We start from the raw sequence: 26,442 nt of genomic DNA, 5'->3' as shown, positions 1-26,442 counted from the left end.
TTTTTAGGCATGAGACCTTATTTTTTTGTACTGGGGATTGAACCCAGAGGTACTTAACCATTGAGCCACACCCCCAGCTCCCCTGTTTTTTTTTTTTTTTTTTTTTGTATTTAGAGACAGGGTCTCACTGAGTTGCTTAGGGCCTTAGTGAGTTGCTGAGGCTGCCTTTGAACTCTCTCTCTTCCTGCCTCAGCCTCCCGAGGCGCTGGGATTACAGGTGTGTGCCACCATGGCCGGCTTAAGCATGAGACTTTTAACAAACCCCTTTGCCTCTCTGATCCTGTCTTCTCATCTGAGGATCACATCCTCTGCCTCCATAGGCTGTGTATATAGGAAAATGCTTTGTAAACAAGAATGCCCTGCACGTGCATTAGAGGGCTTAGGGACAGTCTTCAGTTTATAATGGTTCAATTTAACAATTTTTCAACTTCATGATCATGTGAAATGTACCCATACAGCCATTCTGTGCTTCACTTTCAGTGCAGTGTTCAATAAATTACATGAACTGTTCAACCTAAAATAGGTTTTATGTTAAATGACTTTGCTCAACTGTAGGCTAATGCAAGTGTCCTGAGCACCTTTAAGGTAGGTTAGGGGGTATTAAGTGCATTTTTAACTTAGGATATTTTCAATTTATGATGGGTTTAGTGGGACATGACCCCATAATAAGCTGAGGAACCCCTGTTTTCTCATTATTCTCATACTGTGTTTTTCTAGCTCTGTGTCTGGCCAAGGGTTGATACTACACAGCAGAACTGGTGGCTTCAGCTCTCCTATATGGCAGATCAGCCAGCACCATATAGAACCAGGGGGCCCAGCTGCCAGCTGCAGGGGAAGAAACCCTGACTCCTCATCAAAGGAAACAACAAATGCTGTCTGTTCTCTTACTAGAGGATGCAGCTGCCCTTTTAAAAACATTCCTGGGGGCCCTGCAGGGCCAAGGAAACTGAAGCCCATTTCAGTTAAAAAAAAAAAAAAAAAACACTGAGGTGCCAGCCAGGTACCAGGGGCTGTTCTGGGTAGTGGGGTACAGCAAATCAAAGTCTCAGTCTGCATCCAAGTCTCTCCTCTGAGCCAGGAAGATCTCCAATACCCAAGGTCAGGGGTACAGTTACTTTGTTCGGTGCTAAGTGCTAAGGAGCCGAAACAGAGTAGGGAAGAGGAGCTTTGATGTTGGCACAGGCGCGGGTGGTTGGTTTTAGATAGAGTGGCCAGGGAAGGCTTCACCCCGAATGTGACTTTTGAATCCAAGAGCTCACGAGGTCATGACCATCACTTGATCCTGTTTTGCAGAATTCCACCCTCCCCCACAGCCTGGGGAAGACCCTTACTGCCTGGACGATGCACCCCCCAACCTGGGCTACCTGGTCTGCATGCAGGGGGGCATCCTTTTCGTGTATGATAACAAAAAGATGCTGGAGCGCCAGGAGCCCCACAGCCTGCCCTACCCTGACCTGGAGACCTACACGGTGGACATGAGCCACATCCTGGCTCTCATCACTGATGGCCCCACGTAAGCCAGCCTTCCCCAACTCTCCCTCTCATTGTGTGGGTGCTCTTTTGTAGGAAGGAGCTGGGAAAGCAGCTGGGTGTCCCTCTGTTCCAGGCTTTCCTGCATGTAAACCCTCCTGAAAGAGTGGTGTCGGGAAAGCAGCTGGGTGTCCCTCTGTTCCAGGCTTTCCTGCATGTAAACCCTCCTGAAAGAGTGGTGTCAAACCCACCTTTGCTTTGTGGGTTTCTGCAACAATTTCCCTTCCTGGGCTGCCGTATTCTTAGAGTTGTTACTACTTGTCCCTTCTGCACCTATGGGTATGGAGCTTCTGTTTGCTGCTGGCAACCTGGGCACCTTAAAACGACTGCCACCCCTCTTGGCAGGAAAGACAGCAGCCTTGCAGAGAACTGGCAGCCCAGGGCATGGTATTACATGGTGGAGGAGCGATGACTGTCCCTTCGGGTCCTGGGTGTCTGAGTTCTGGAGGGGCCATGCAGGGAGCCTGGGGCACTTTGTGCTATGATCCACCTGAGGCCACAGGCTTGGCTTAAACTGAGCTGGCAGGTGGCTGTCTTCCTGCATTTTGGCCCCTCAGTTGTTGGTGGGCACTTGAACTATGAGTGACGGAAGTTCAGTGACCTGCACGCCGGGAGCCTGGGAGTGAATGAGTCAGGAGCGGGAATCCGGAGGGAGTGTGCCGTCATGCCCTGCTCCCTCTCCTGTGTGCTGCTTTTTGGGTTTTGTTGGGAATGTTGTGACACTGGGTCCTGAAGGAAGAGAGTGGGCTTGGTGTGGATGGGCAGCTTGGTCCTCACTGATCCAGGGCAGAGCTAAGACTGGGTGGGGAAGGGGCAGTTTTCTTTCGGAGGCCCTTCTGGGCCAGGTGTGTGAGCAGTGGCTCTCCTGTCTGGGTGGTTGTCAAGAAGAGTCCTTCTTGGAAGGAGAGGCTGGGCTTGACCTCCTTCCTGCCGTGTGACATCCTGGGCTTGTCTTGGCAGACAGGGTGGCACTCATGCAGGTAGGGAGCTGTTCTTTATGGGAACCTCAGTGATGGGATATGGAGGCAGCCGCTGGGATTGAGGAAGCAGTGTGGCATGAATTGTGGTTAAAGGTTCTGTGTGGCATTGGACTCGGGGCATGTGACTGGCCACCCCTGGCTAGGCGTGGGCTGGCAGCTGACCACAGCAGTGAACTCCCCACCTTTGCTGGCAGAGAAAACCTCTTTACCCATGGGTACCTTCTTTGAGTTGGTGGGAACTTGGGGCATGAGTCTCACAGAAATTTCTATCCTAGTGATAAATACCCCCCACTCCTAATCTGCCTCTAATCTGCCTATTGTCCTGAAGCCTCAGAGTCTGGGAGTCCTCGGGTCTTAGAATTTGGGAACATTTGGTCAGGTGGGAAGTACCTTTGTATCCCAAGATGGGCAGGCCTTGCTTTATAGTGTTACTGTATTACTGGGCAATTAATTTCTTAAGGAATAAAAGGTGGCTGAGGATAGATGGGAAGAAAGAAGAGAGGGGACAAGAGAGGGAGACTTATTGAGTATCCTACTCTTCTCAAAGTCAGGCCTTTCATAGGCATCAACCAATCTAACCTTCACTTCAACCTTGGTCTTACCATCTCAATATTGATCCATGGGCTACTTATTCTTGAGAAGGGAGGTTAATTGCCTAAACAGATCTAGAAGTCAAAGATACGGGGTCCCAAAGTTGACTCTCCACTCACACTGGGGCACACTGATGTGTTAGCCAGGTCAGCCAGGTCAGTAGACATCTAAAAGCTTCTTAACCTCCTGGTTCCATCCTCCCAGAGCCCAACCTTCCACACAGGGCTTGACCCACCTGTTCTAGAAGTCTCCAAACAGAGTTTGATGTGACTTCCCCTCAACTGTGGTCTCTTCCCCTCCCAACCTGCAGGAAAACCTATTGTCACCGGCGACTGAATTTTCTGGAATCCAAATTCAGCCTTCACGAGATGTTAAATGAAATGTCCGAGTTCAAAGAATTGAAGAGTAACCCCCATCGAGACTTCTATAATGTGAGAAAGGTGCGTTAGTGGCCAGTGTTCCAGCCACCTGCCTGGTCCCCTTCCCCGCACAGGAGCTGCCCCTGAGCCAGTTCAGGGCTAGTGCCCTGTGAGAGCCTGAGGCTGGCCAAGGGCAGCCCTTTTTGGCTAGAGGAGTGTGATGGGTCTGTGCAGAAGGGAGACTGTTGAGCTGTGTTCTTAGAGTCAGGCTATGCCTCTGACCGTACTGGGTGCCACTCCAGGTCCATGTTTGCCTCTGTTGGAATGTGCCCTCTTCCTTGGGAAGTAGGACATGGCTATGAGGTGGTCATAACTGGTGAGCACAGTCTACTTTAGGGTAGGGGAAGAATTAGATTCATAATAGAGGGAAAAAACTGTATGACCTCTTTGCATTTGGGGAGTTTGTGTCCTTCCAGATAAGGTGTATTTAAAGCTCCTATCCCTGTCCCTCTTATACCCCTTGAGTGGTTGAGTGGCTCCTGGCACCTTCAGCCTGCAGGGTGGCAGCAGGTGTCTATGTTAAATGATCGTGTCCCCTAGCTCTTCCCTTTTCTTCCATTCAAGTAGCCTATAACGAGGCAGGATCAGCGCTAAGCATGGGACTTTGATGGTGAGCAAGTCACTTCCTGCTGAGGAGAATCTCCCCATCTGTTACCTTAGAGTTAAGTGTGATGGGGTGACTTTCAGGGAGAGGCCAGAACTAAGCTGATCTACAGGGCGAGAAGGAATTAGCCAGGCAGAGGGTGGTGCCGGGAGGGAAGCAGCAGTGTCCCTGGCATTTCCTGTGGAGGGAGCAGCATGTGCGAATGCCAGGCGGGGGAGAGGTGTGTGGTTGGAGCTTGGATCAGGGAGAGGGGAGCGGTGGGTTGTGGGGAGTGAAGCTGCAGAGGTCTGGGGGCTGTGGACTGGGAGTGGGCCAGGTGTGCTGGTGAGCTGGGAGAGAAGTCTCTGGGGGCAGGGGGCTTAGACTTTGCTTGAGGAGGATGGCCAGACCTGGGCTGGGTCACGGTGGGGTTGTCATCTCCAGAGCTCCAACCTCTTGAGGCCTCCTCTCCCTAGGGTCAGCTCGTGGCTCCTCTGGGAAAGCCTGCTCAGCCTCTCTGACCCCCTGGCTGAGTGCGCTCAGTGATCCAGATGGAAGGCCCCTCCTTCCCTCTGGATCTTAGGGAGGCCTAGGATCACCTGTTACATGCCGTGTCGGACTCCCCACTTGGATGGGACCAAGAGCCTTTAGAAGTGAGAGTTTAGCTTCAGATCATGGACTCTGAGAGGCTTATGGAAAAAAGTGTTGGGGATTTCTGGGTAGAGGTTAAGGGTCATGCATTAGATACACCTATGTGGGTGGCTGGGCATTTTCACCTCAAGTACCATTTGTTCCTTCTCCGTGAGCCTTAGGTGGCAGGCAGGCACCTCAGTCACTGTGAGCTCCTTGCAGCCCTGCCCTCTGCAGACGTGAATGCTCTGGGTCTGGCTGCTTGCCGCTGCCGGGGTTGTTTTTGTTGACTGAATGGGCTCTGAAGTGGTTTCTCCCTAAGTGGGGCCCTGTGGATGTTCCTGGGCTCACCATCTGCTCCCTGCCACAATGCGGGCCAGAGTCCTTGTGTAGAGGTGTGGTTACATATCAGAGCTGATCACTGGGGTTCCCTGTTAGTTTGGGGTTACTGTGCTCTCTGTACATGAGGTGGCCTCATGTCTGTGTGGTGACACTGTGGCCTATTTTCGGGCACCACAGTCAGTGCATAAACATGGGCCTGGGGTCACTGCATCAGGCCTTCTCTACCCCTGGGTAGAGAAGCCTGTCTCCTGGGTGCCAGCAGCTTTATCTCTCCCTCAAAATCTGTGCTGTGGGGAGGAGAGCTGGCTTTATAAAACTCAGAGTGAGCTTGGGGGGGGCTCCCTATTTCTGGGGCAGTGGTTGTTTCACAAAGGCAGGGCAGGCCAGGACTGAGTTCTGAGGCAGGTGCTGTGGCCTGGCTATGGGTCCGTGTGGGTGGTAGATGGTGGGTTATGACACTGTGAGGCCCAGCCAGCAGTACCGTGTAACTGAGACACTTGTTTTCTGTTCAGAGTAAAGATAGAAGGGCTGAGCGTGTTTGCTGCTTGTGAGTAGGGTAGGACTGAACATTATCCATTAGGGCTTAAGTGTCACATCAGGGATAGCAAGTAGGTTTCAGCTTCTACGCTAAACTTCACCAGTTGGGAGTTGCTCCCTGAGGCTGTTCCAGAAGCTCAGTGAAAAGAGTGCTGTGACCTATTACTGATGTCGGTCATGGGTATGGGAATAGTCAGTGTTAGCTCAGGCCCCAGGTATGGGTCAGCCCTGTTTGGAAACTCTGCAGTTTCTTTAGACCTGAATCTCAGGCAAAAGTGGAGAATGTGGTTGGGTCTTCTGGTGAGTTGAAAATACTGACCTCCCATGACAGCTTCTTTGACTTGTTCCTAAAATAATCACTTTTGAGATCCTGTAGTTTGGATTGGGTGCTTCCTGGACTGTCCAGTTGTTTTCCTTCTTTATCTTGTGACTCATGGGGTAAGGACAGGCTGAACCCCCTGTGGTGTGTCATTGGTAAGCTGGAGGACACAAGCAGAAGCCCAGAATGTGCTGAGTCATGCTGAGGCAGTGGAGCCAGTCTGTGTCCAGCTGAGCTAATCCCAGCTGACCTTCTCTTGTGCATCCCAAATGAGCCCCGCCTCATCTCTGAGGCGCCCGAGCCTTGACACTGTGCTGTGGGTGATGCTTTGGTTTTCAGTACTTTGAGTTGTGTCATTTCTCTGATGTCCAGCAGTCTGACTTTCTGGTAGTAGCGGTAGGATTAATGGCAGGAAAGACCCTGATGACAGAGTGATGTGGCCAGTGACATGGGCTGGCTGGGATTACACGCACAGAGGTCCAAAAGATCAAATGTCTCATTTTGGCATGACTTGGAGATACCCAACCAGCTGTGGACAGCCTTCCCTGGCCCGAGGTCAGCGCCTCCTTATTCTGGCCCTGGCACAATGCCCAGTCAGACGCAGCAGTAACTCCACAGTGTAGATTGGTGCCTGGTGGTTCTTTGGCCTGTGAGGCTGCTGTCTCCTGGGGATTTGCCTTAGGCCCCTTGGGCTCATAGAAGGAGACTCAAGATGCCCCCTGTGACTAAGGCCATCTCTCATTTTAGCCAAGTGGCTATCCTGTGTGTGAGCACAGAGAAAAAGGGAGAGTGGGGATGTGGAGGGTGGGGAGATGGCAGGGACTAAGTAGGAGTAGCAAGGTCCTCATCCTAAGATTAATGAGAATATTAATCAGAATCAAATTGCATCCAAAAATCCATTCTAGTTTCTGTGTAAAGAATGAATTGAACCAGAACAAGAGAAGAAGTGGCAAGACCAGTTGAGAGGTCATTGTGGATTCACGAGTGAGCGTGCAGTGGTGACAGAGAGGTGGCAGAGCACTGTGTGGATCTGAGATTTATTTGGAATGTGGAATTGATGGGTTGGCTGGTGTTGGGGGGGAGGGGAAGGTGGAGGATGACTTGCAGTTTTCCCATGTGAACGACTGGGTGCAGGGTGTATCCTTTCCTGGGATGCAGAAACCTGGGAAGCTATCAGGTATGGGCTGGGCCCAGCGATAGAGTCCATCCACTTTAAAATTTGAACTGTCTTTGAGTTTCCCAAATAGGCAGCTGTCTACAATTCTGGCGCTTTAGACTGATGATACACATTTGGACGTTTTTGGTATAAAGAAGAAAATTAAGGCACAGATAACCTTTGAAAAGAGTATATAGTGGGGGGACAGGATGGCCCAGAACCAGGCCTGAAGAAATGCAGTATTGAGAGGTCTAGTCATGAGGATGAGCTGACTGAGGAGGTTGAAAAGGAGAGGCCAGAAAGGCAAGGGACCAGGCTGGTGCCTCAGGACCTTAGCATGACACAGAAGGCATGAGGAATCCGCTGAGGTGTTCTGAGACCCTGGTGGGCTCCTTTCCAGGGTCTTTTTCAAGGAAATTGCCTTTCCATGAAGAAGAGGAGAAGTCCAAGCTCTCTGTGGCTTTCTTCAAGTTAGAGTTCACTCTGAAATCTGAGTCCACATGTTGGCTTAGGGTCAGGGAAGCTGCTGCTTCTTGGGGTTTGGAGGCCCTGTGTTTGGGGTGAGCTGGAACTGTTTGAAGAAGTCTGTGGTAGTGGCTGCTGTCCCCCACTTGGACTTTGCTTTGGGAATGTTAGGGGGTTCTGAGAGGTCAATGGGAAGATTCTGTGGGGCATTTGATAATGCCCGCAGGCTTATATGAGGTCATATAGATATCAGAACTCTTGAAACCTGTAACAACGGTTCATTTGTTCATTCAACCATCCATTGATTCACCTGATACTTCATACCAGTATGGGGTAGGCAGTAGAGACTGGATGCCTCAGACATGGTCCCTGTCCTTGAGGAGCTCCAGGCTAGCAGCGGAGTAGAGAGAAACATATTTGAATGAACTGGAGGACATGCACAGCAAGGGAACATCTATACCAGCGGCCCAGGCCAGGCAAGGAAAGAGTGGGTTAGTTGTGCGTAGCGGACCAGAATTGGTTTCCAAGTGGAGGATGTAGAAGGAAGAGGTTGGTGGGTAGGAGGAAAGGCATTCCCTGCCGAGGATGCCTGTGGGCAAAGTGCCGCAGAGTGGCCTGGTGCCTGAACTCAGGGCGAGGCTTGCCATGGCTGGAGCATAGATGGGGCAGTGGCAAAACAGGTGGTAGGTAGCCTCGACTCCCAGGCTGAGGAGCTGGGCGGTACCTGGAGAATGCTGGTCCACTGTGATTTCTTAACAGAGGAGTGGTCTGATCCAGTCTTCATTTTAGAACCATCTCTTGGTGCTATAAGGAAGTGGATTGGGCAGCAAGGCTAATGGAAGGAGACCAGTTTTGAAGTTCAGAGGAGGATTGGGGAGGGACATCCAGGCATCAGTGGGCACTGCCTCTGTGGCCCATATGGTGCTGAGTCTCTGCTCCACGTTAAGGAGGTGACTTGGCTCACTGGCCAGTGGGTGCTGTGTTCTAGGTGGACACACACATTCACGCAGCAGCCTGCATGAACCAGAAGCACCTGCTCCGCTTCATCAAGCACACGTACCAGACAGAGCCTGACAGGACTGTGGCTGAGAAGCTGGGCCGGAAGATCACCCTGCGGCAGGTGTTCGACAGCCTGCACATGGACCCCTACGACCTCACTGTGGATTCCCTGGATGTCCATGCTGTGAGTGAGCTTCTGCCCCAGTGCCTTGAACAGAAAGAAGTCCTGGATGGGGACTCAGCCCCTGGAAAGCGCTATGATTGTGCTTGGAGAGCAACTGGCTGGGGAAGCAGCTCTTTATCTGCTTGTCTTGGAGGCTGTGGTGTTAGTTTGACCTCAGAAAATAATGGGGCGGGGAGTAGCCATGGGGCAGAGGAAGGGTGTGTGACTTCTGGTTAGATGGGTCCAAGTTCTAATCCCCTTTCTGCCACTTAGGAGTTATATGCCCTTAAGCAACTCACTTAAGGTTTTATTTCCTTTCCTATAAAATGATAACTGCCATGCGCCTTGTTACTAAAACTCAAAACAATGGTGTAATGGTGTGGAAAGCAGTATGGTGGCTCCTCAAAAAGTAAACTATAGAAGAACCATATAATCAGCAATCACACTCCTGGGTAGACACCCAAAGGAACTGAAATCGGAGCCTTGAACAGGCACTTGTGTGCCATTGTTCACAGCCAGCATTCCTTATAACAGCCAAAAGGTAGAAATCACCCGTGTTCATCAGTAGATGAATGGGTAACCAAAATGTAGTATATCCACACAATAGAATATTAGTCAGCCTTAAAAAGGCATAGGAAACACTTTATTGTTTGCTGTTCCGGGGTCTAGCATCCTCTGCTACTAAGCTGGCATGCTCCTTGCCATGATTCCTTGGGGCCTGAAGCCTTTGATGCTCCTTCACATAATGCCTCAGAATGAGCCCTGTGGCCGGCTATGAGGCTACGTGGACCTGGCCCTTGGAATTTTCCAAGATTTCATGCAAGAAATGACTTGAAAGACATCATTCAGTGTGGCCACACATAATGCCACACATAAAGGCCTGGAGGGGAAACATGCCTGATGGCTGTAGAACAATGTGGTGACCTGGCTGGTGGCCTCTTCCCCTCAGGGCCGACAGACATTCCATCGTTTTGACAAGTTCAACTCCAAATACAACCCTGTGGGGGCCAGTGAGCTGCGCGACCTGTATTTAAAAACTGAAAACTATCTGGGAGGAGAGTACTTTGCCAGGATGGTCAAGGTGAGCAATCCCTTGGCCTCTCCAAGGCCTCCTCAGATACCTGATGCTGTCTGCTTTCAGCGGGGACCCTGCATGGCCTCCTGTCCCCTTCCCCTCCCCGAATCCTCCTCTGTCCACCATCCAGCTCAGGCACCTATGCTCTGGCCCTGGTCTCCTTCTTCTGAGAATGGGCAGGCTGGTGCTGTGTGCCAACTGCAGGGAAGAGGAGGGGAGGGCATCCACCTTGGCAGAGCTCCCAGCACCCTGGCGCTGTGCCTGTCTCTATTTGTAGCCTGAACTTGGCTGTGTGCGGGTTGGCTTGGGTGGAGATGTTGTTGCTGCCCAGCCTGGTTCTGCAGTGTGCTGGTGCAAACCAGAGGCCCTCCTCCCCGGTGGGGGAGGATCCTCCGCTGTGGAGCAGAGCTCACAAGGCAGCAGGCAGCAGGGAGCAGCTGGCCCAGGACCCAGCTGTCATGCAGAGCTGGAGGTAGAGATCACCTATGCAGCTGGGAGGCTTTGGGCTGACCTGGTTCTTCTTGGTGCCAGGAGGTGGCCCGAGAGCTGGAGGAGAGCAAGTACCAGTACTCAGAGCCACGGCTGTCCATCTATGGCCGCAGTCCTGAGGAGTGGCCCAACCTGGCCCGCTGGTTCATCCAGCACAAGGTCTACTCACCCAACATGCGCTGGATCATCCAGGTGCCCCGGATCTAGTGAGTGAGGATGACCCCACTGTCTGCCCCATGTCCTCTGGGGATGACATCCTGTCTGGTGTGGGCTGTACTGTTAAGGGCTGGAGACTATAAGCCCAGTGCCATCTTAGACCTCTCCTCCCCAGGAGGAGTGGTTGGCAAAGATGCCCTTATGATACTTAAACTCTGGTTCTTTGAAGAATATTTATGTTCCAAGGCCTTGGGGCTCTACGGCCTGCCTTCTCATTGAAGATTTGGGTGGCTTCAAGGTATGGGGTTTCCTGGTAGTGGTCTACATTGCTGACCTCCCCTTGGACACCACTTAGACCACCGCTCTCCTCTCTGGGTGGGCTGGGGTGTGGGGTTTAGTGGAACTGAGTCTGGATCACTGGGAAACTTGAAGACTCCTCTCTAGACCCTTGGCCAGCCTGAATCCCACTCCTGAGTGGCCTTTGGCTTGAGTTGGTGCCCAGCAGGTGTGGAGTTGCAAAGCACTGCCAAGTGTTGCAGAAAGGCCACATCTAACTCTACTCTGAGTGCTTAATGGGAAGCAGGCTGCCTGAGTGACTGTGGCAGGCCAAGGGGACTGTGGGTCCACCCAACAGGCCAGTCTTTGCTTCCCTACAGTGATATATTTAGGTCAAAGAAGCTGCTGCCAAACTTTGGAAAGATGCTGGAGAACATCTTCCTGCCCCTTTTTAAGGCCACAATCAACCCCCAAGATCATCGGGAGCTTCACCTCTTCCTCAAATATGTAAGTGGTGGTGGGGGCACCTGGGTGAGCTCACATGGCAGAGGAGGGCTCACCCCTTGCCATGGCTTTCCTTCTCGGCTCCTGCCATCCCTCTGCCCCAGGCCTAGGGCTGTCTGCCCCTAGAAGCTGATTTTCTAAAATAAGGGAGACTACCCTGGAAGGATGTCCCCTTCTCCTCAGGGACAGCCCTGGGTGGGTACTGGTGGTGATGGTCCTGGGGCAGTCTGTGTATCCAGCAGGGAAGGGCAACAAATGGGTAAGAATTGAGAGTCGGTTCCTGGCCAGGGGTGCTGACAAGATGGATCCTGTCCCAGGAAGCACCAAGCTGCCCCAGAGGGTCTTCTTAGAAATGCAGACATTTCAACTCTTTTACCTCACACCATCTTTGGTTTAGTATAACAAGCCCCAGGAAATTTATTTCTCTTCTGTATTTGAGTAATTATAGAAAAAGGGGAGAAAGGATGCAAGAGAGACTTAAGGAGGGAGGGGATCAGTTTTCATCCCCTCCCTCTGGATGCCTGGAATAAAGAGGATGTCAGAGCAGCAAGTTCAGGACTGGTGGAGGCTTTGGGGAGGTGATGGTGGAGGCAGGTGATGGTGGAGGTGAAGGTGGAGGTGATGGAATGAGGTCTGGCAGGGAGGAGCCCAGGGGACCAAGGCTTGGGGACGGAGTGGCTGAGTTCGGATGCATAGGGGCTGCCTGGAAAGTGCTTGGACAAGCTGAGGGACCTCATGGAATTTGTGTTCTAGACACGCATCATCTGGCTGTGTGTGAGAAGGAAGGCCCGAAACAGGAGGTCGCTCAGGTAGTGGTGGGGGACTAGAAGGGCAGTAAGAGGGAGACGTGGTGGGCACTTGAGCCATCGGTGACAGCTCACATTTGTTAGCTGCCAGGCCTAGTGGTACGCCACCACGTGGGCTCACTTCAGCCTCACAGTTACCGTCCACATCTGTTTCGCCCTTAGTAATAAGCAGAGTTAATGTGTGCGTGCCGGGTGCTTCTTGCTGGACGCTGTGTGCAGGGCCCTCCATCCAGTCTCTCCTTTAATCCTCAACAACCCTGTGAAGCTACTAGCTCCAGTGTACACACCAGGAAATTAAACAGAGAGATCACAAAGCTAGAAAGTGGCAGAACTGGAATTCATATCCAGGAGGGCCTGACGCCAGAGCATGCGCCCTGAACCCCAGTTCTGGGTTGCCTCCCACGTACAGGAAGTGAGCCTGAGGCCTGCATGGGGCAGAGCCGGGGCTCTGGACAGAGGCAGGTGTGGCAAGAAGGGGCTGGTGTAGACTCACAGGACCTAGGTGGAGGCTGGAGGAAGGAGGAGTTTGGGTGCCTGGGATGCCTGCTTTGTAGGAGGGTGGATGGTGCAGTTGGAGGCTGCTGTCAACCGTGGGGGAAGAGCAGGCTTGAGAAGGGTTTGGACCTATTTTGAGATCACAGCCTGTGAGATGCAGTGGTGAGGCCCTGTACTGGGTGGACAGAGCTTGGGAGAGGGGATGGCGTTATCTCCATGCCAGAATGTTCAGATGTCAGGTGGCACCAGTGAGCAGAGCAGAGCTAGAGGTCCTCACTAGCCTCCCAGACCCATTCGGGAGCTGCTGAGAGCCACAGTGGGAACTGTGTGGTTTCCTTGAATACAGGGCTCTGTGACAGGAAGTTCCTGGCCAAGACCCTTGTTCCCTGCTCTTCAGGATCCCTCCTTGCCCATGTAGGCACCAGAGAGGCTGGCAGACCTGGCTGGGACTGGGGCCTAGGCTGGGAGTCCCTAGTGTGGGTCAGTTGTGGCATAAAGTGGGAAAGCATTCTTTCTCCTGCCTGGTGCTCAGGATCCTCCCCAAAGTCCTGCTATGGTTGAGTAAAAGAAGGGAGGCTGTTGGCAGACCTCCCCTAAGTGCTGGCTGAGAGCTATGTCCTCTGCAGGGACATTCTTGGTCAGGGCCCAGTCTCTGGGATTAGCCTGAGGCTCTGGGAGTCCAACCTCAGTGACCTGGGTAAGCCCCCAGGGCCACAGATGAGTCCCAGTTGAGGTCTAACTGCAGTAGAAGAGGGAGCTCTCTGAGGTCCCTCTGACCTGGTTCAGAGGGCAGTTCCCCTCAGCTAGCAGAGCTACCTCTGGGAACAATGGCTCAGCCTGGACAGTGGGCCTCTGGTCTGTTTGTGAGGCACTCAGCTAGTATCTCACAGCCACACTGGGACATGTCCCAATGTATCCTCCACCTGAGGCCCCAAAGAATCCAGACCTAGGGCCCTCGTGGGTCATCTTGCTCAGGCAACTTCCTAAGTCACTATGGCCCTGGTTTGGTCAACTTTACAATGGGGCTCACGGCCAGCCCCTCCCCCACAGTGTTGCTCCAAGTATTACGTTAGCTGGTGTGTGTGAAGAGCTTGAAGCAGGACCTGGTGTACAGTAGGTGCATGACAGACAGTGGCTCCCTTTCCCCCTCATAGCTTGTTACTACTACTGCTGGCGCAGTGGCACAGCAAGATGGGCAGTGGGTCTGGGGACCACACTCTCACCTGGTCCAGCCTGAGTTTCCCCCACTGTCACTACCACACAGGGACTGGGCACTCTCCAGCCTGGCCTACAGGGACCTTGGGAAGCCCTAAAAGACCAGACCGTGGCACTGTACCCAGTCCTCATCCCTGGGAGGAAAGTGGCCTCAGTCAGGCCTGGGGTCCCTAGATGAGATGTGCACCTGAGAGACCTGAGCTGCTAGGCCCTCAAAAGCTCAGCTCTGAGCCACGGGAAGCTGAGCCAAGCCTGAGTCCTGACCTGTCCCTCCTTGGCTTGATGCTCAGGACCCCCTCTTCTGTCCAGGTGACAGGGTTTGACAGTGTGGATGATGAGTCCAAGCACAGCGACCACATGTTCTCGGACAAGAGCCCCAATCCAGACATCTGGACCAGTGAACAGAACCCGCCCTACAGCTACTACCTGTACTACATGTACGCCAACATCATGGTGCTCAACAACCTCCGCAGGTGGGTGAGGCCAGCCCTCGCACGAGCCTGTGTCCACCCGCTGGCACACACCCACGCGCATGCGATCCACTCATCTATGTACACTTCAACCGACACATCCATTTGCCCACAAAGATACCCCCCAGGACCACCCAAGGCATGCATCACACAATTGCACATGCATGCTGGCATGTCCACAACACGCATGCCCGTAGATGTGCATATATACAGTGAAGCTACACACCACACAGGTCATAGGTACACACTCACCAACACACCTCCATGTGTCCCTGAGACAACAGAAACAGGACATGCCAGCACACATGCATGTTCACTCAACACCAACAGTGTCTCACATGCATTTGTGTTTGCAAAAAATTATTGCAGCTGCAATGTGTTGGGCACAGTGTAAGCACCAGTCAACCAATGGAGGAAAGCAGCCTCAATCCAGCTGTGCCTCAGGGGTGGTCTTACGTGCACAGGAGCCCTCTAACACACACCAGGCACACAGGGCGGGAATCAGATGCCTAAGGCAGCAGGGCATGGGGCCGTTCCTCTCCATGCAAGTCTTGCACCGCCTGCCCCTGCTGGGCATGGGGGCCCCATGGCTCAGGCTCAACCAGTGCAAGCTAGTAGGCGTGGAGCTTGCGGACGGGGCCATGGTTTAAGGAAGAGCCCTGAAATTGGGGTGGAGGCCGTCCTTGGATGAGCTTTTAGATCCCGGTTTTCTCGTTCTAGCTTTGCCATGGACCTGCTCACTAGCTTCACTGAACACAGACTTCACTCCCTGGGCCTTGGTTTGCCCACTTTTATAACAGAGGTTGGACTTGTTTTGTTAGGGTGTGTTTCATGCTGGAGGCTCATGAATGGGGGAAACAAGGTCTAGAGAGGAAGGAAAGGGCAAGAGTGGGCAGAAGGCAGGCCAGGGTTATCATTAGGCACCTGTCTGCCCCTGGAGATCGTAACTCTTGGCTCTGAGGGGCTCTGGGCCTGGGCCTCTGAATTTTAGGAGGGGTTATTGCTAGAATGCATGGGTCAGCTGTGCTGTGCCATGGGTGCAGCCTCCCCTGAAGTAGATCCTGGGCTGAGGGTTGGACCCCAGGCCAAGTGAGCCAGGGGTGTTCCTGACCCAGGGCCTCCCTTCTCCTACAGGGAACGAGGCCTGAGCACGTTCCTGTTCCGGCCTCATTGTGGGGAGGCTGGCTCCATCACCCACCTGGTGTCTGCCTTCCTAACTGCCGACAACATTTCCCACGGGCTGCTCCTCAAAAAGGTAAACAAGCCGCTCAGGGGAGCTGCCCCACAGCAGCTGATTACCCCCGCCCCTAGTGCTACTGGGCCAGGGCTTGTGTCTGGGCTGGGCTGTCTGTAGTCATCTTGGTTTTCATTTTTAATTTAGATTTTCTGAAAAATGGAGAAATGAATAAAAAACCCTTATTGCTACTACTTCATAGAAACAGCTTTATTAGCTTTTTAATATTTCCAACTTCCTCTTTCATCTACAACAAGCCATCTGCCAGTGAGTTACACCTCCAGCCCTTTTTATTTTTTCATTTGAGACAGGGTCTTGGTCAGTTGCTGAAGCAGGTCTTGAATTTTTGATCCTTCTTCCTCAGCCTCCTGAGTTGCTGGGATCACAGGTGTGCACCACTGTGCCGGCTCAGCCACAGCATATTTTTAAAGCATTTATAAATTTGGTTCCTACATTGTCCCTTTACATTGCATAGTAAGCCATTTCCTGTGCTGCAACATAATACTCAGCTCCTTATTCCAAAGGCTTTGGATGAACTATCTGCCACTTGGTCTATAATCGATTCAACTAGTCCCCAGTGGTGGGCACACATCAGCCATCCAATTTTTCCCTCCTGTAAATAATGCTTCCATGAACTCCGAGTGCCTAGTCTTCTGTATGTTGGGTCACTGCAGTAGGAATGTAGTTTGCTCCATATGCTCCCCTGTCCTGGTCCTGGCAGTTCTGGCCTGTGTCACATTTCTGTGTGGGTTCATGCTACAGGAGAAGATCACTGTAGTTTGGCCAGGTGTGCCCCTGTCCAGCCCTTCATCTCTGAGGGGCTGCAGTATTTATAATCTCTACTTGAATGTTTGATATCAAAGCAACAGAAATGGGGTGTCTCCTGCCTGACAGCCTTGGGTCAGTGCCTGGGGGAGGGGAGATGAAGATGCAGGTTGGGACAACTGCCCCTTCTGCTGCTCACTGTGCCTCCACCCTAGAGTCAAGAGTGAGCACATCAAACAGTAGGTAGCAAGGTTGTGGCCTGAGGGCTGGCATGTGATGTAGGAAGGAGAGGAAGTGATGAGGAATGGGGGAAAGGGAGGAAAGGGAAGGCAGGTTAGGTGTACTGGCTTGGGGAACTTGGGGACCTGTACAGACACTGCCCAACCTCTGGCACCTGTCACATGAATTTGGTGGTTCTTTTGCAGAGTCCTGTATTGCAGTATCTCTACTACCTTGCTCAGATCCCCATTGCCATGTCCCCTCTTAGCAACAACAGCCTTTTCCTGGAATATTCCAAGAACCCTCTGCGGGAATTCCTGCACAAGGGACTACACATCTCTCTCTCCACCGATGACCCCATGCAGTTCCACTACACGAAGGTGAGGGCTCTGGGGGAAGGGCGGCTGTGTCCAAGCAGACACTGGTCTCGGCCTGTCTTCCCACGTGGGTACCTGCACCCATGGTTCAGTTTGGCTTTGGGTTGGGGTTGGTGTCCCAGTGAAGAAAAAGGGTGAGCCCCTGGTAAGGGAAAAATCTTTTTTTCAGGAACCCTCTTTGAGGTCCTTGAACCCTTGAAGGCATAAGTACATTTCTTTGCTTTTCTTCATTTTCCCTCTCTTTGATATTTACTAGCTCTGTGGCCTTGGTCAAGTTATTAGACCTCTCTGTATTATTATTCCTCTTCATTTATCAAATGGGCATAAAATTGTCTCTATGTTCCTGCAGAAATTCATTAAGAAAATAGAATCTAAAAATAATAGTCTAATATGTCTGCATTTGGCATTTACTCAAAATATTAGGTGTCTTTTTTATTAATACTATTATTATGATTACTCTTTGGATTTCTGGGAAAAGAGAAAAATCTTAGAAACTAATGACATTTAAAACTATTAATTTGTTTAAAAATAACAGTATGAACTTGTTATATAAATAGTAATTTTTATGAAAAATAACTATTGCCCAAAACAAAAATACTAAGAGTGGTTTTGTTTTGCAATTTTGCAAATCTCTTTAATATCTTAATAGAAGACAGCTGGGTTCCCATATCTGCTTCTGCATTCAATTTGTTTTTATCAAAGTTTGTGAAGATAATATTGCCTCACAAAGATACATAGTTGGCTAAGGGAGGACCTTTCAGAAGGTCTTTGGGTCCCAGAGGGGCCTGGAGAACCACTTTGGGAATCACTGCTGTAGAAGACAGAGGCAGTGGTGGGTGAGGGAGTGGGTAAGGGGAGGGCTAGGGATTCATGGCAGACATTCACATCCCAAAAGACAAAGCAGGACCACAGCACAAAGCCCATCCTCTTGGGGTTACACTGTCTCCCTGCTTGCACTAGGACCATTTCTCATTCTTATTTAATATTCCATTTCTTCTCTTAGAACTTTACTCATACTTTAAAAATCTTAACAAAATAGTGCATTAAATAAGAGAAACTAAAAAAAATAAATAAATAAATAAATAAGAGAAACTCTAAAAAGCAGCTACTAAAAATGTGCCTGACTAGAGGGGTAAGTAAAAATTTTGTAGGAGGCCATGGATTTGGACTGGGCACCTGTACTGAGCCCAACAGACCAAACCAATATAGACAAATCAGTAATTGAGCTTTGGTTGGTTACCTAGTGAAGCTGTAACAATTGACTGGTTAATTGATGAAGCTGTAGCCAGTGAAGTTGTTTTCTGTGTCTTCTGGTTTTCTATAAATGCTGTCGGATCACATTGTTGGCTGGGGTTCTCAGTGTCTGTCCTGGCTCAGGGAGCTGGCCTGTTCATGAGTCACTTCTGTTTTGTTTTGCTTGAATAAACTCTTATTACATTGAATTGATGTGAGGAATTCTCCAGCACAGAACCTGGCATCACTGATGACTGGCACTCAGTTTTGAGCATGGTAAGGTCCAGTACGGGTCAAAAACCAAATGCTGAGGTGTTTTTTATTTCTGTTTGGTAACTTACAATTTCACAGAGAAAAGATCCTAGGAGTTTGGGATTTACGGTGTGAAGATTCAGGTGCTAGCTAGGAAAGGAAAATGAAGTCTGCAATGCAGGCCCTTTTCAGTTCTCGAGATGTGCGAAGGGTTGAAATGGACATTCTCCCATCTAATCCATGTCCTCTGGGGAGGGATCTAGGAAGCACTGATGGAGGAATATGCCATTGCCGCCCAAGTGTGGAAGCTGAGCACGTGCGACCTGTGTGAGATTGCCAGGAACAGTGTGCTGCAGAGTGGCCTCTCGCATCAGGTAGGGTGTGATGGGGCTGTCCTTGTCCCGCCTGTCCTTCGACAAGTGGGCAAAGAATGTCTGCCATGTGCCCTGGGGATCCATGGCAAACAGAACAAGCAGGGCCTCTGGTGCCCTGTCTCTTGGGCTCTCGGAGGATCCTCAGGAACCTCCTGAACTTTCATGGCTGCTCCCTCATCCTTTTCAGACTATACTCAATGTCACCCCCTTAGAGAGGCCTTCCCTAGTCACTCACTCTAAGATAGCCACACACTTGCCATCCTCCTCTATTCCTTTAACCTGTTTTTCTTTATAACATTACCACTACTGACATTGAAATACGTACTTAGGTGTTTTTCTCTAAAAGTGAGCTCTGTGAGGGCAGAGGCTTATTCCAGTCATATCCCCAGAATAGGCCTGGCACAAAGCAGCCATTAAGTACTGTCAAACTAGTCGACTAGTTTCTAGAGTGAATAAAAACTCTAGGGATGGGACCCAGGCGTCAGCAATGTTTGTGTAGATCCTTGTGTAATTCTGATATGGAGCCAGAGTTGAGAGCTCTACTCTGGAAGTTATCTCAGGTCTCTGGACACTTCCTCTGGGAGATGTCACTGGTACAAGAAGAGGTAACAATGCTATGCTTGGGATGATGATACATGGAACAGAGGTTCACGATTCTGTGTGTAGTAGTTCTCCAGAACCTGTCTGCCCTTGTCAGCTCACAGGAGGTACTTAACATCTTTACCTTACTGTCTCCATCCCTGGCAGGTTCTACAGTTCTTCCCTTTCAGATCAAGGAAATCATAGGAATGAATGACAGGCTGTCAGGTGACATCCTCAGGGACACAGAGGCCAGGAGGAATTTTATGAGTCCTTATGAAGGATCTGCTTCAGGGGACTACTCTGTATGCCATGGCTAATGTCAAAGGTGCCATGTGGATATAGAAAGTGAATCTATTTATTTCTCTTGGTCCACAGGAAAAGCAAAAGTTTTTGGGACAAAATTATTACAAAGAAGGACCCGAGGGAAATGATATTCGAAAGACAAATGTTGCTCAAATCCGGATGGCATTCCGTTATGAGACCTTATGCAATGAGCTCAGCTTCCTGTCTGATGCCATGAAATCAGAAGAGTTCACAGCCCTGACCAAATAGGTCCTGCACTCAACATGCATCTTAACCTTTTGGTTTAATTTCAGGTCAGCGATGGCTAACAGTGGTCAAGATACCAAACTAGGGTTTTCCTCTGTAAAGAGGATGAGTACGAAGAAATTTCAAACTTGTGATTTTGGTCGCCCTGTTCATTTTATGATCAGACATGCCCACTTCTGTTAGTATTTCTGAGTAAGAGGTGGCAGCTTTTCCTTGGGTACCTGGGAGCTGGCACTAGTCTGTACTTGTTCCTAATTTTCCACATATTTCTCTTGTAACTGCTGGGGCTTGAGAGTTGGGGCCAGGATTATCCATGGTCAAATGCCAAGTGACATGAGGCCTGTGTGGTTTTCTGCCACTTCTCTCTGTAGGCCTTGCAGGCTAATTGGTAGTTGTTCATTTCAGCCTTTGGCTGGCTGGTTGCCTTAAACAAAATCACTTCAAAGCTCCCTTTCATAAAGGGGCTACTTTGAGAGAAAATAGAAGATTCCTTTCTTGACAGTATTTTTTTTTTTAAATGAATTTAACCTGTTTATTTAACTTTCCTTTCTAGTCAGGAAGCCAAGTGTACTCATTACATGGGCACTCCTATTCTGTTTTGGTTTCCTCATCTGGGAAGTGAGAGTTTGGATACACAAGTATTTTCAAATGTGTTCTGTGAATCCTCAGGAACAACTCCAGGGGTAGGGAAGAGATGGGGTGAATGAGGTTCAGGGGCTGTCAACGTGACTCTGCTTTCATCAGTTTTACACTGGGGCTACTACATATTTTCATTTGAAAATTAAAAGCTTTGAGAAATACAGAACCAGATAATCTCTGTTCCTTTTGGTTTTAATATCCTATGACTGTAGCCCAATTAGTATTAATTTACCCATGAAGAGTTTGGTCAGAGAAGTGAAATTTGTTTGCTTAGGGTCACACAGTTAATAAATAACAGGACTAGAACTAGGTTTCCTTATTTCCAATTCAGTCCTTTCCCTGCTATTCCATGACACTTCACAAATGATTTTTCTTTTTAAACTACTATAACCTGGTGCATTTTTTTCAAAGGCAAAATTCTCCCTTACCTGATACGAAGATTTCTTCAGAAGATCGAGTGGTCCCAGGAGCCAGATAGAAAGCATTTTTATGACCAATCTGAAGTTAAACTTTATCAAAGAATTCCTCATCTGTGTTACTAGTGCCTAGTACATAGTAGGTGCTCAATAAATGCATATGGAATAAGTGAATGAATTTCTCTTTTGGCAACTTTTTAAGGATATGTGCTCTGAGTATTCAACAAAATACTCAAAACTAAAAGGACTCTGTTTTTGCTTGGGAACATGTATATTGACTTTAGATTGTCTTGTCCTGTGACTTTATAATGCCTGCCCCCCCAGTGGTCAAAATAGCATACGGATCTATAAATGTAATCTTTTTACTAGGCAAACACATGTGCTGTCTTACAGCTAATTATGAAATTGAATGGAAACCTGTTGTTATCTTAGGGATTATTTTTTAAAAACCTCCATTTGTATACATTTGCCCTAACATAGCAAGTATTGTACAGTTTTTCATTGTAAATTTATCTGTATCAAGTATTTTTTGATTATTAAATAGTCTGTTAGGATTGTGACTCAAATAATTTAAAACTATCTCACATTAATATTTATACCAAATATTTTTTACTTTAAGATTGGGCATAATGAAATGCTATCAATAACTGTTAATTTATTTTTTAACTAAGAGACATGGCTGATATTCACTAGAAAAATTCAAAATACTCAAACCGAAGCTCATTAGACCCAGAAGGTAAATCTTTGCTACCTTTTTTTCCTCTCACTTCTGCCCTGTTAGGGGTTCATCAGCAAAGTTCCTTTCCCTGGATAGTACATCAGTCTGTTCAGCCAACGTGTGTTGGTTCGACCTGCAATATTTCCAGGCACCTATCTCCTGGAGCACTTCACACTGACTACACTGTTGTCTTGATTGGCCTTTTTGGAAGTGAATTCCTACTCTCCACTGTGTTTGCAGTTGGAATCAGAGGCAATTGTATACTGGTTTCTAATGGAATGGCTCTGAGGTCGTGTTAATAGGTGTGCTTTCCATGTTACTTTGAGTTGTATTACTGAAATGGTCAACATCCTTATTCTTTGTCTCATGAACACAAATCTCAGCTCCTGGGATGGCACTGATCAAGGCTTTTACTTCTGGTTTCCTCTTCACATGTTTCTGAGTAAATGTGCTACAATACTGGTGTACACCTGTATGTTCTATCCCTGAACCATGGCTGTTATAAAGAACAGGTGTAATTAACTCCAATAAAAGGAACACAAATCATGGATAAACACAGCTCTGTGGATATTTCTGTACTCTCAACCTCTAGAGAATAAATGTCTTTTTAGTAAGAGGATAACAGTAAGACTATAAATAGCTACAAGATTATCAAAATACATCTCTGAGGAGGCTTTTATGTCTTCTGATACCAAAATGTAAATTTCTCCACAGTATGATGATATGCATCAGTAAATTTTAATTATAAGCTGCCACTTCCTCTTTTGTCTTTTCTCAACACTAAAATTTGAAGATGCATCTCTAATTATATTCTTGGATCTTGGAAATGATTTTACAAGGTAAACACCAAACAACCACGGGATGGAGCATTTTATCAATTATTTTTACTGTTCAATAGGACAAAAAAGATGTGAAAACAAATGATATTCTACTGCCAATTGTTTATATTATATTGTCATATATTATATTGTCATATATTGTCAGTGTGGGTTATCAGCTGATTTCTCTAATCTCCAATTAGTTTTCTTATTCCTGGATAGATGAAGTAAACTTCAACAAAACATAACAAATAAACAAAATGTCAACAAAACATAATAAAACAAAAACATAACAGATAAAAATGCAAATTTTTCAGACTGCTTTTTAATGAACCTACATTCCCAATGTTAAAAATTACTGAACCAAAAGATATTTCCAAGCAGCCTTATTATTGAGACATATATTGGACATAAGAAAATCAAGTCCAATTTGAAATTATTATCAGAACATAGCACATAAACATCACAAATCCTCAGAGCACAAATAGTCCTCTAAGGAATATAAATATTTAGTATTTAAGAATATGAAATTAGATAAGAAAATCTCAATTTAGCTAAAATTGACTAGCTAAAGATTATTTATTGCACAACTTAATCAGTTTCTCCTAAGAATAAAACAGATACTACTATTCTCAACCTCTAAATTCAGTACATAGTCAAACTCATATTCTTAAACTAAAGTTCTACAGCATTATGAGTAAACCCTTTGTTACTGAGTTAGAAGGGAAAACTATAACTTACAAAACAAATTCCTCAGAATACATGAGACTATTTCACAAATCCTAGAAGGCACACATATTTCCTATCATAGTAAGTGCATTTAAGTACTTCATATTTAAAAAGACAAAGCTGTACAGAATAGAAAAAGCATACATTTCATCCATTAGACAAATTTACAACTCTTATGATTATGATTAGATATTACAATAGAACCTAAAGTTCACATCTTAAGAATTATCACTCAGTTTAATAAAGTGAGTAAAGAACTACGTTCATTTAATAAGGCTAATAAAAAACATTTTTATTTTTCACAGTAGAACAGTTAGTGTCTTGGAGTTCATATTGCAAGATAAAAAGGTGTGGCCAATATCAAGTCACTGTTTAATAATTCCTTTAAAGGTGAAGGATTCTGGGGATAAAATCATTGGCTATACCTGGAAAGATCAAAAAACTTGGAAAGCAGTATTGCTCATTTCCAGAAATATTTTAAAATTAGACACTCTGAATTAAACTCAGACTAATCCAAAATGACAATTAAGATTTTTAGATCTGGGATACATCTCAGAGGATCACTTATCCCAAGGTTTTCAAATAATGTTCCATGGAATAAGAAGAATGAGTGGAGAAGATTCAGGAACCTGCAAATTTGACTGGAATTAATTTTTTTTTTTATTTAAAAAAAAGTTAAAAGAATTCTCATGATACAAATTTGTTACCAAATTTTAATATGTATCACCAATGTATTTTGTGTTTTCACTGGTTGACCTAATATTTAGTAATTATAGTGCACAAAGCTTATGTAAGGACATTGATATTAATAAAATTAAGAAAATATGACATATAGTGGGGTAGAATATGTGCATGCACACCTGCATAAGGATTCTAAGAGTTTTACTTGAAAAACAGGATTCCACTGCTGAAGTAGTAGTATGAAAACCACAGATAAAAACCTGTTTCTAAAGTAGGAAACTACCAACAAGAGTAAAAGACTTTCTGAAGATTACACAATCATCAAGTGCATCTCCACGTTGATATAATAGAGCTTCCAGTATTCTGCTCGCATAAACACCCAATAGTGAGTGTTTAGGTATTTGGTAATTAGCTGCTCCTATCAGGAATCAAGTTATTAGCTAGACATTTTTCCTTGGAATGGATTTTATTTGCCATGTCTATTAATTTTCTTTTTTTCAGTATTGGGTATTGAACCCAGGGGTGCTTTACCATTGAGCTACCTCCCCAAACCCTCTTATTTTTGAGACATGGTCTCACTACATTGGCGAGGCTGGCCTCAAACTTGCAATCCTTCTACCTCAGCCTTCAAAATTGCTGAGATTACAGTTGCAGACCACTGTGCCCAGCCCTATTAAAAATTTAATATCCAAAAATTTGTCATCAATAGGCAGCAACTTAAATTGTGTACCTTAGTACTTAGGAAAATAGGAATATTTGTTACTTGTCAATAGGTCAAAAATTTGCATGGAATGTTAAAACATTTTTTAAAGGAGACTTTAAGCCCTTGTCTTACTATATGCTGAAATAATGTTAAAATTTTTACTTCTTAAGGCAAAAAATCTAAAGAAATGGTTGAGGTGCTAATGAAGATCATAATTTCATTATTATATTCTTTGGGAGACTTTCAAAGGAAGTATAGTGAAGCAGTAAGAAAGCCAAATTATCTCCTAGTTTTCTGAGGTATTTTATATAATATGGTGAAAAAGTCTCGCCCTCTTTTCCTTCTCTTGTAATCCAAGAGAGTCAAGGACTGTGAAATCTCAGAGATGCCTTCAAGTTGAAATAAAAGCACCATAAATGAATATTGAATGACTTACTATAATTTAGAAATACAAACTTTAGTACTTGTAATGAAGAAAAATTTCCTCCTGAAACTCCCCAAATGCACGAGCATTATCAAGTCAGTTAAATTAGTTATCCAGCTTTGGGAATGCATTTCCAGAACAGCTAAGAAGGTTCTCCAGTAGAAATTCATTTATAAGGCCTAAAGCCTCAACTTTATAGTCCTCAACCAAACAATACCGCATGGCAAAAAGAAAAAGAAAAAAAGGATTTTTAAAGTAAAAATTAAAAAATACATAGTTCCAAAACACATTGAAGTTATATAAAGTTATGAAATAACTGTGGAACATTTCAAGTAAAAATTATAAAAGGAGCAATAGGAGCAATAATTCACCACAAGGGGGCATAATAAATACTCCTTAGATTCCAGCAGAAAGACGTTTTAAGTAGTAACATGCACTTTGATGTAATCTACATTTTAGTCATTTTAAATTTCCCTCAGATGGCTACAACTTTTCAACATTCAAAGTATATAAACCTAACAAAAAAGATTCCAGAACTCATGTCTTGAAAAACTGTAGTGTCAAAAAGCCTATGGAAATATTGCTGCTATCTGCCACCAAAGGATTCAAGAGCAATTAGTTCTAATACACATTAGAACAGATAAATAATAGGGAAGTATGATCTATAATAGTAGCAAATTTTAGTTTACCAAAATGGAAGACATGGGAGGTTTATTTTAAAAAATGGACATATTGTCACAATAGCAAAAATAAGAAGGTGGGAAAATTGCTTTTTCTGTATCTGTGCCATGATATCCCTTCATTTGTCCTCAGTGACCACAATGTATTTGTAGCCCACAATAGCAAAGGAAGATCTCCCCCCACAGAACGTCATGGCCTATGGGGCTGGCCTGCCTCATCAGCCATGTTGAGAATATAGTTAGCCATATCATCTTCAGTGGGTGCATCTGACACCACCCAAGATTCATTTGCTCCAGTCATCTGCAGGCGACAAATAGGACAATTCCTGTGTCGATCACTCCTATTAGGGAAGTCAAAACAAGAACAGTTTGTTTTCTTTCCTTTTTTAAAAAAGGATTTGTTTGAAAAGTAATACATGCACATGTTTTTTTAAAAAAGTAAACTAAATGTTTATTTGCATTTAAATGGAAGCCCATTACCCTAGGAATAACTTCTTAGCAGTGACAGGGGAATAAGGCAGAAGGAAAGGGTAGTACCAGTCATTTTTCCAAATAATATCTTCAATTATGACATAAGTATAACATACAATTATGCTTAAATATCTGATAAAAGATCCTATGGTTCATTATCAATAAGATTTCTTAGGGAAACTATAAAAATGGAGCATTCAAGTTTAAAAAAAGAAATTAAATTTATGTGTATCATAATTTTTCTGAAAGGCAGAGAATACATATATGATTACTTAAATAAGATTTTATGTTTTCCAAGGGGATTTTATTTTTTGTCAAATACTATTTGGGAAGTTTTTCAAATTTTACTATATTTCAGCCAGAAATATATTATACAAG

The 26,442-nt window shown here is 46.6% G+C and overlaps 2 protein-coding genes across 11 annotated transcripts in view; one reads left to right on the top strand and one right to left on the bottom strand.

The window, feature by feature from the left end:
* Ampd3 (adenosine monophosphate deaminase 3) overlaps positions 1-23,925 on the top strand; it is a 126,505-nt gene extending 102,580 nt beyond the window's left edge. For 9 of the 10 annotated variants that reach the window (XM_047516173.1, XM_047516168.1, XM_047516171.1 and 6 more), the window contains 11 exons: positions 1,294-1,513; positions 3,412-3,541; positions 8,541-8,735; positions 9,664-9,795; positions 10,321-10,484; positions 11,091-11,217; positions 14,040-14,203; positions 15,335-15,455; positions 16,625-16,798; positions 18,544-18,654; positions 19,612-23,925. In XM_047516173.1, the coding sequence (XP_047372129.1) occupies positions 1,294-1,513; positions 3,412-3,541; positions 8,541-8,735; positions 9,664-9,795; positions 10,321-10,484; positions 11,091-11,217; positions 14,040-14,203; positions 15,335-15,455; positions 16,625-16,798; positions 18,544-18,654; positions 19,612-19,788 (1,715 nt within the window). In that variant the 3' untranslated portion in view covers positions 19,789-23,925. The remainder of the gene's footprint in view (positions 1-1,293; positions 1,514-3,411; positions 3,542-8,540; positions 8,736-9,663; positions 9,796-10,320; positions 10,485-11,090; positions 11,218-14,039; positions 14,204-15,334; positions 15,456-16,624; positions 16,799-18,543; positions 18,655-19,611) is intronic. The other variant, XM_047516175.1, reaches the window with a different exon arrangement.
* Rnf141 (ring finger protein 141) overlaps positions 22,414-26,442 on the bottom strand; it is a 27,951-nt gene continuing 23,922 nt past the window's right edge. The window contains exon 6 of the mRNA XM_047516176.1: positions 22,414-25,934. Coding sequence (XP_047372132.1) covers positions 25,784-25,934 — 151 coding nt within the window. The 3' untranslated portion in view covers positions 22,414-25,783. The remainder of the gene's footprint in view (positions 25,935-26,442) is intronic.

This window comes from Sciurus carolinensis, chromosome 11 (assembly GCF_902686445.1).
Source record: "Sciurus carolinensis chromosome 11, mSciCar1.2, whole genome shotgun sequence".
NCBI classification, from domain to species: Eukaryota; Metazoa; Chordata; class Mammalia; order Rodentia; family Sciuridae; genus Sciurus; species Sciurus carolinensis.
Note: the sequence above shows the minus strand (reverse complement) of the source record. Positions and strands in the feature narration are given on the sequence as shown.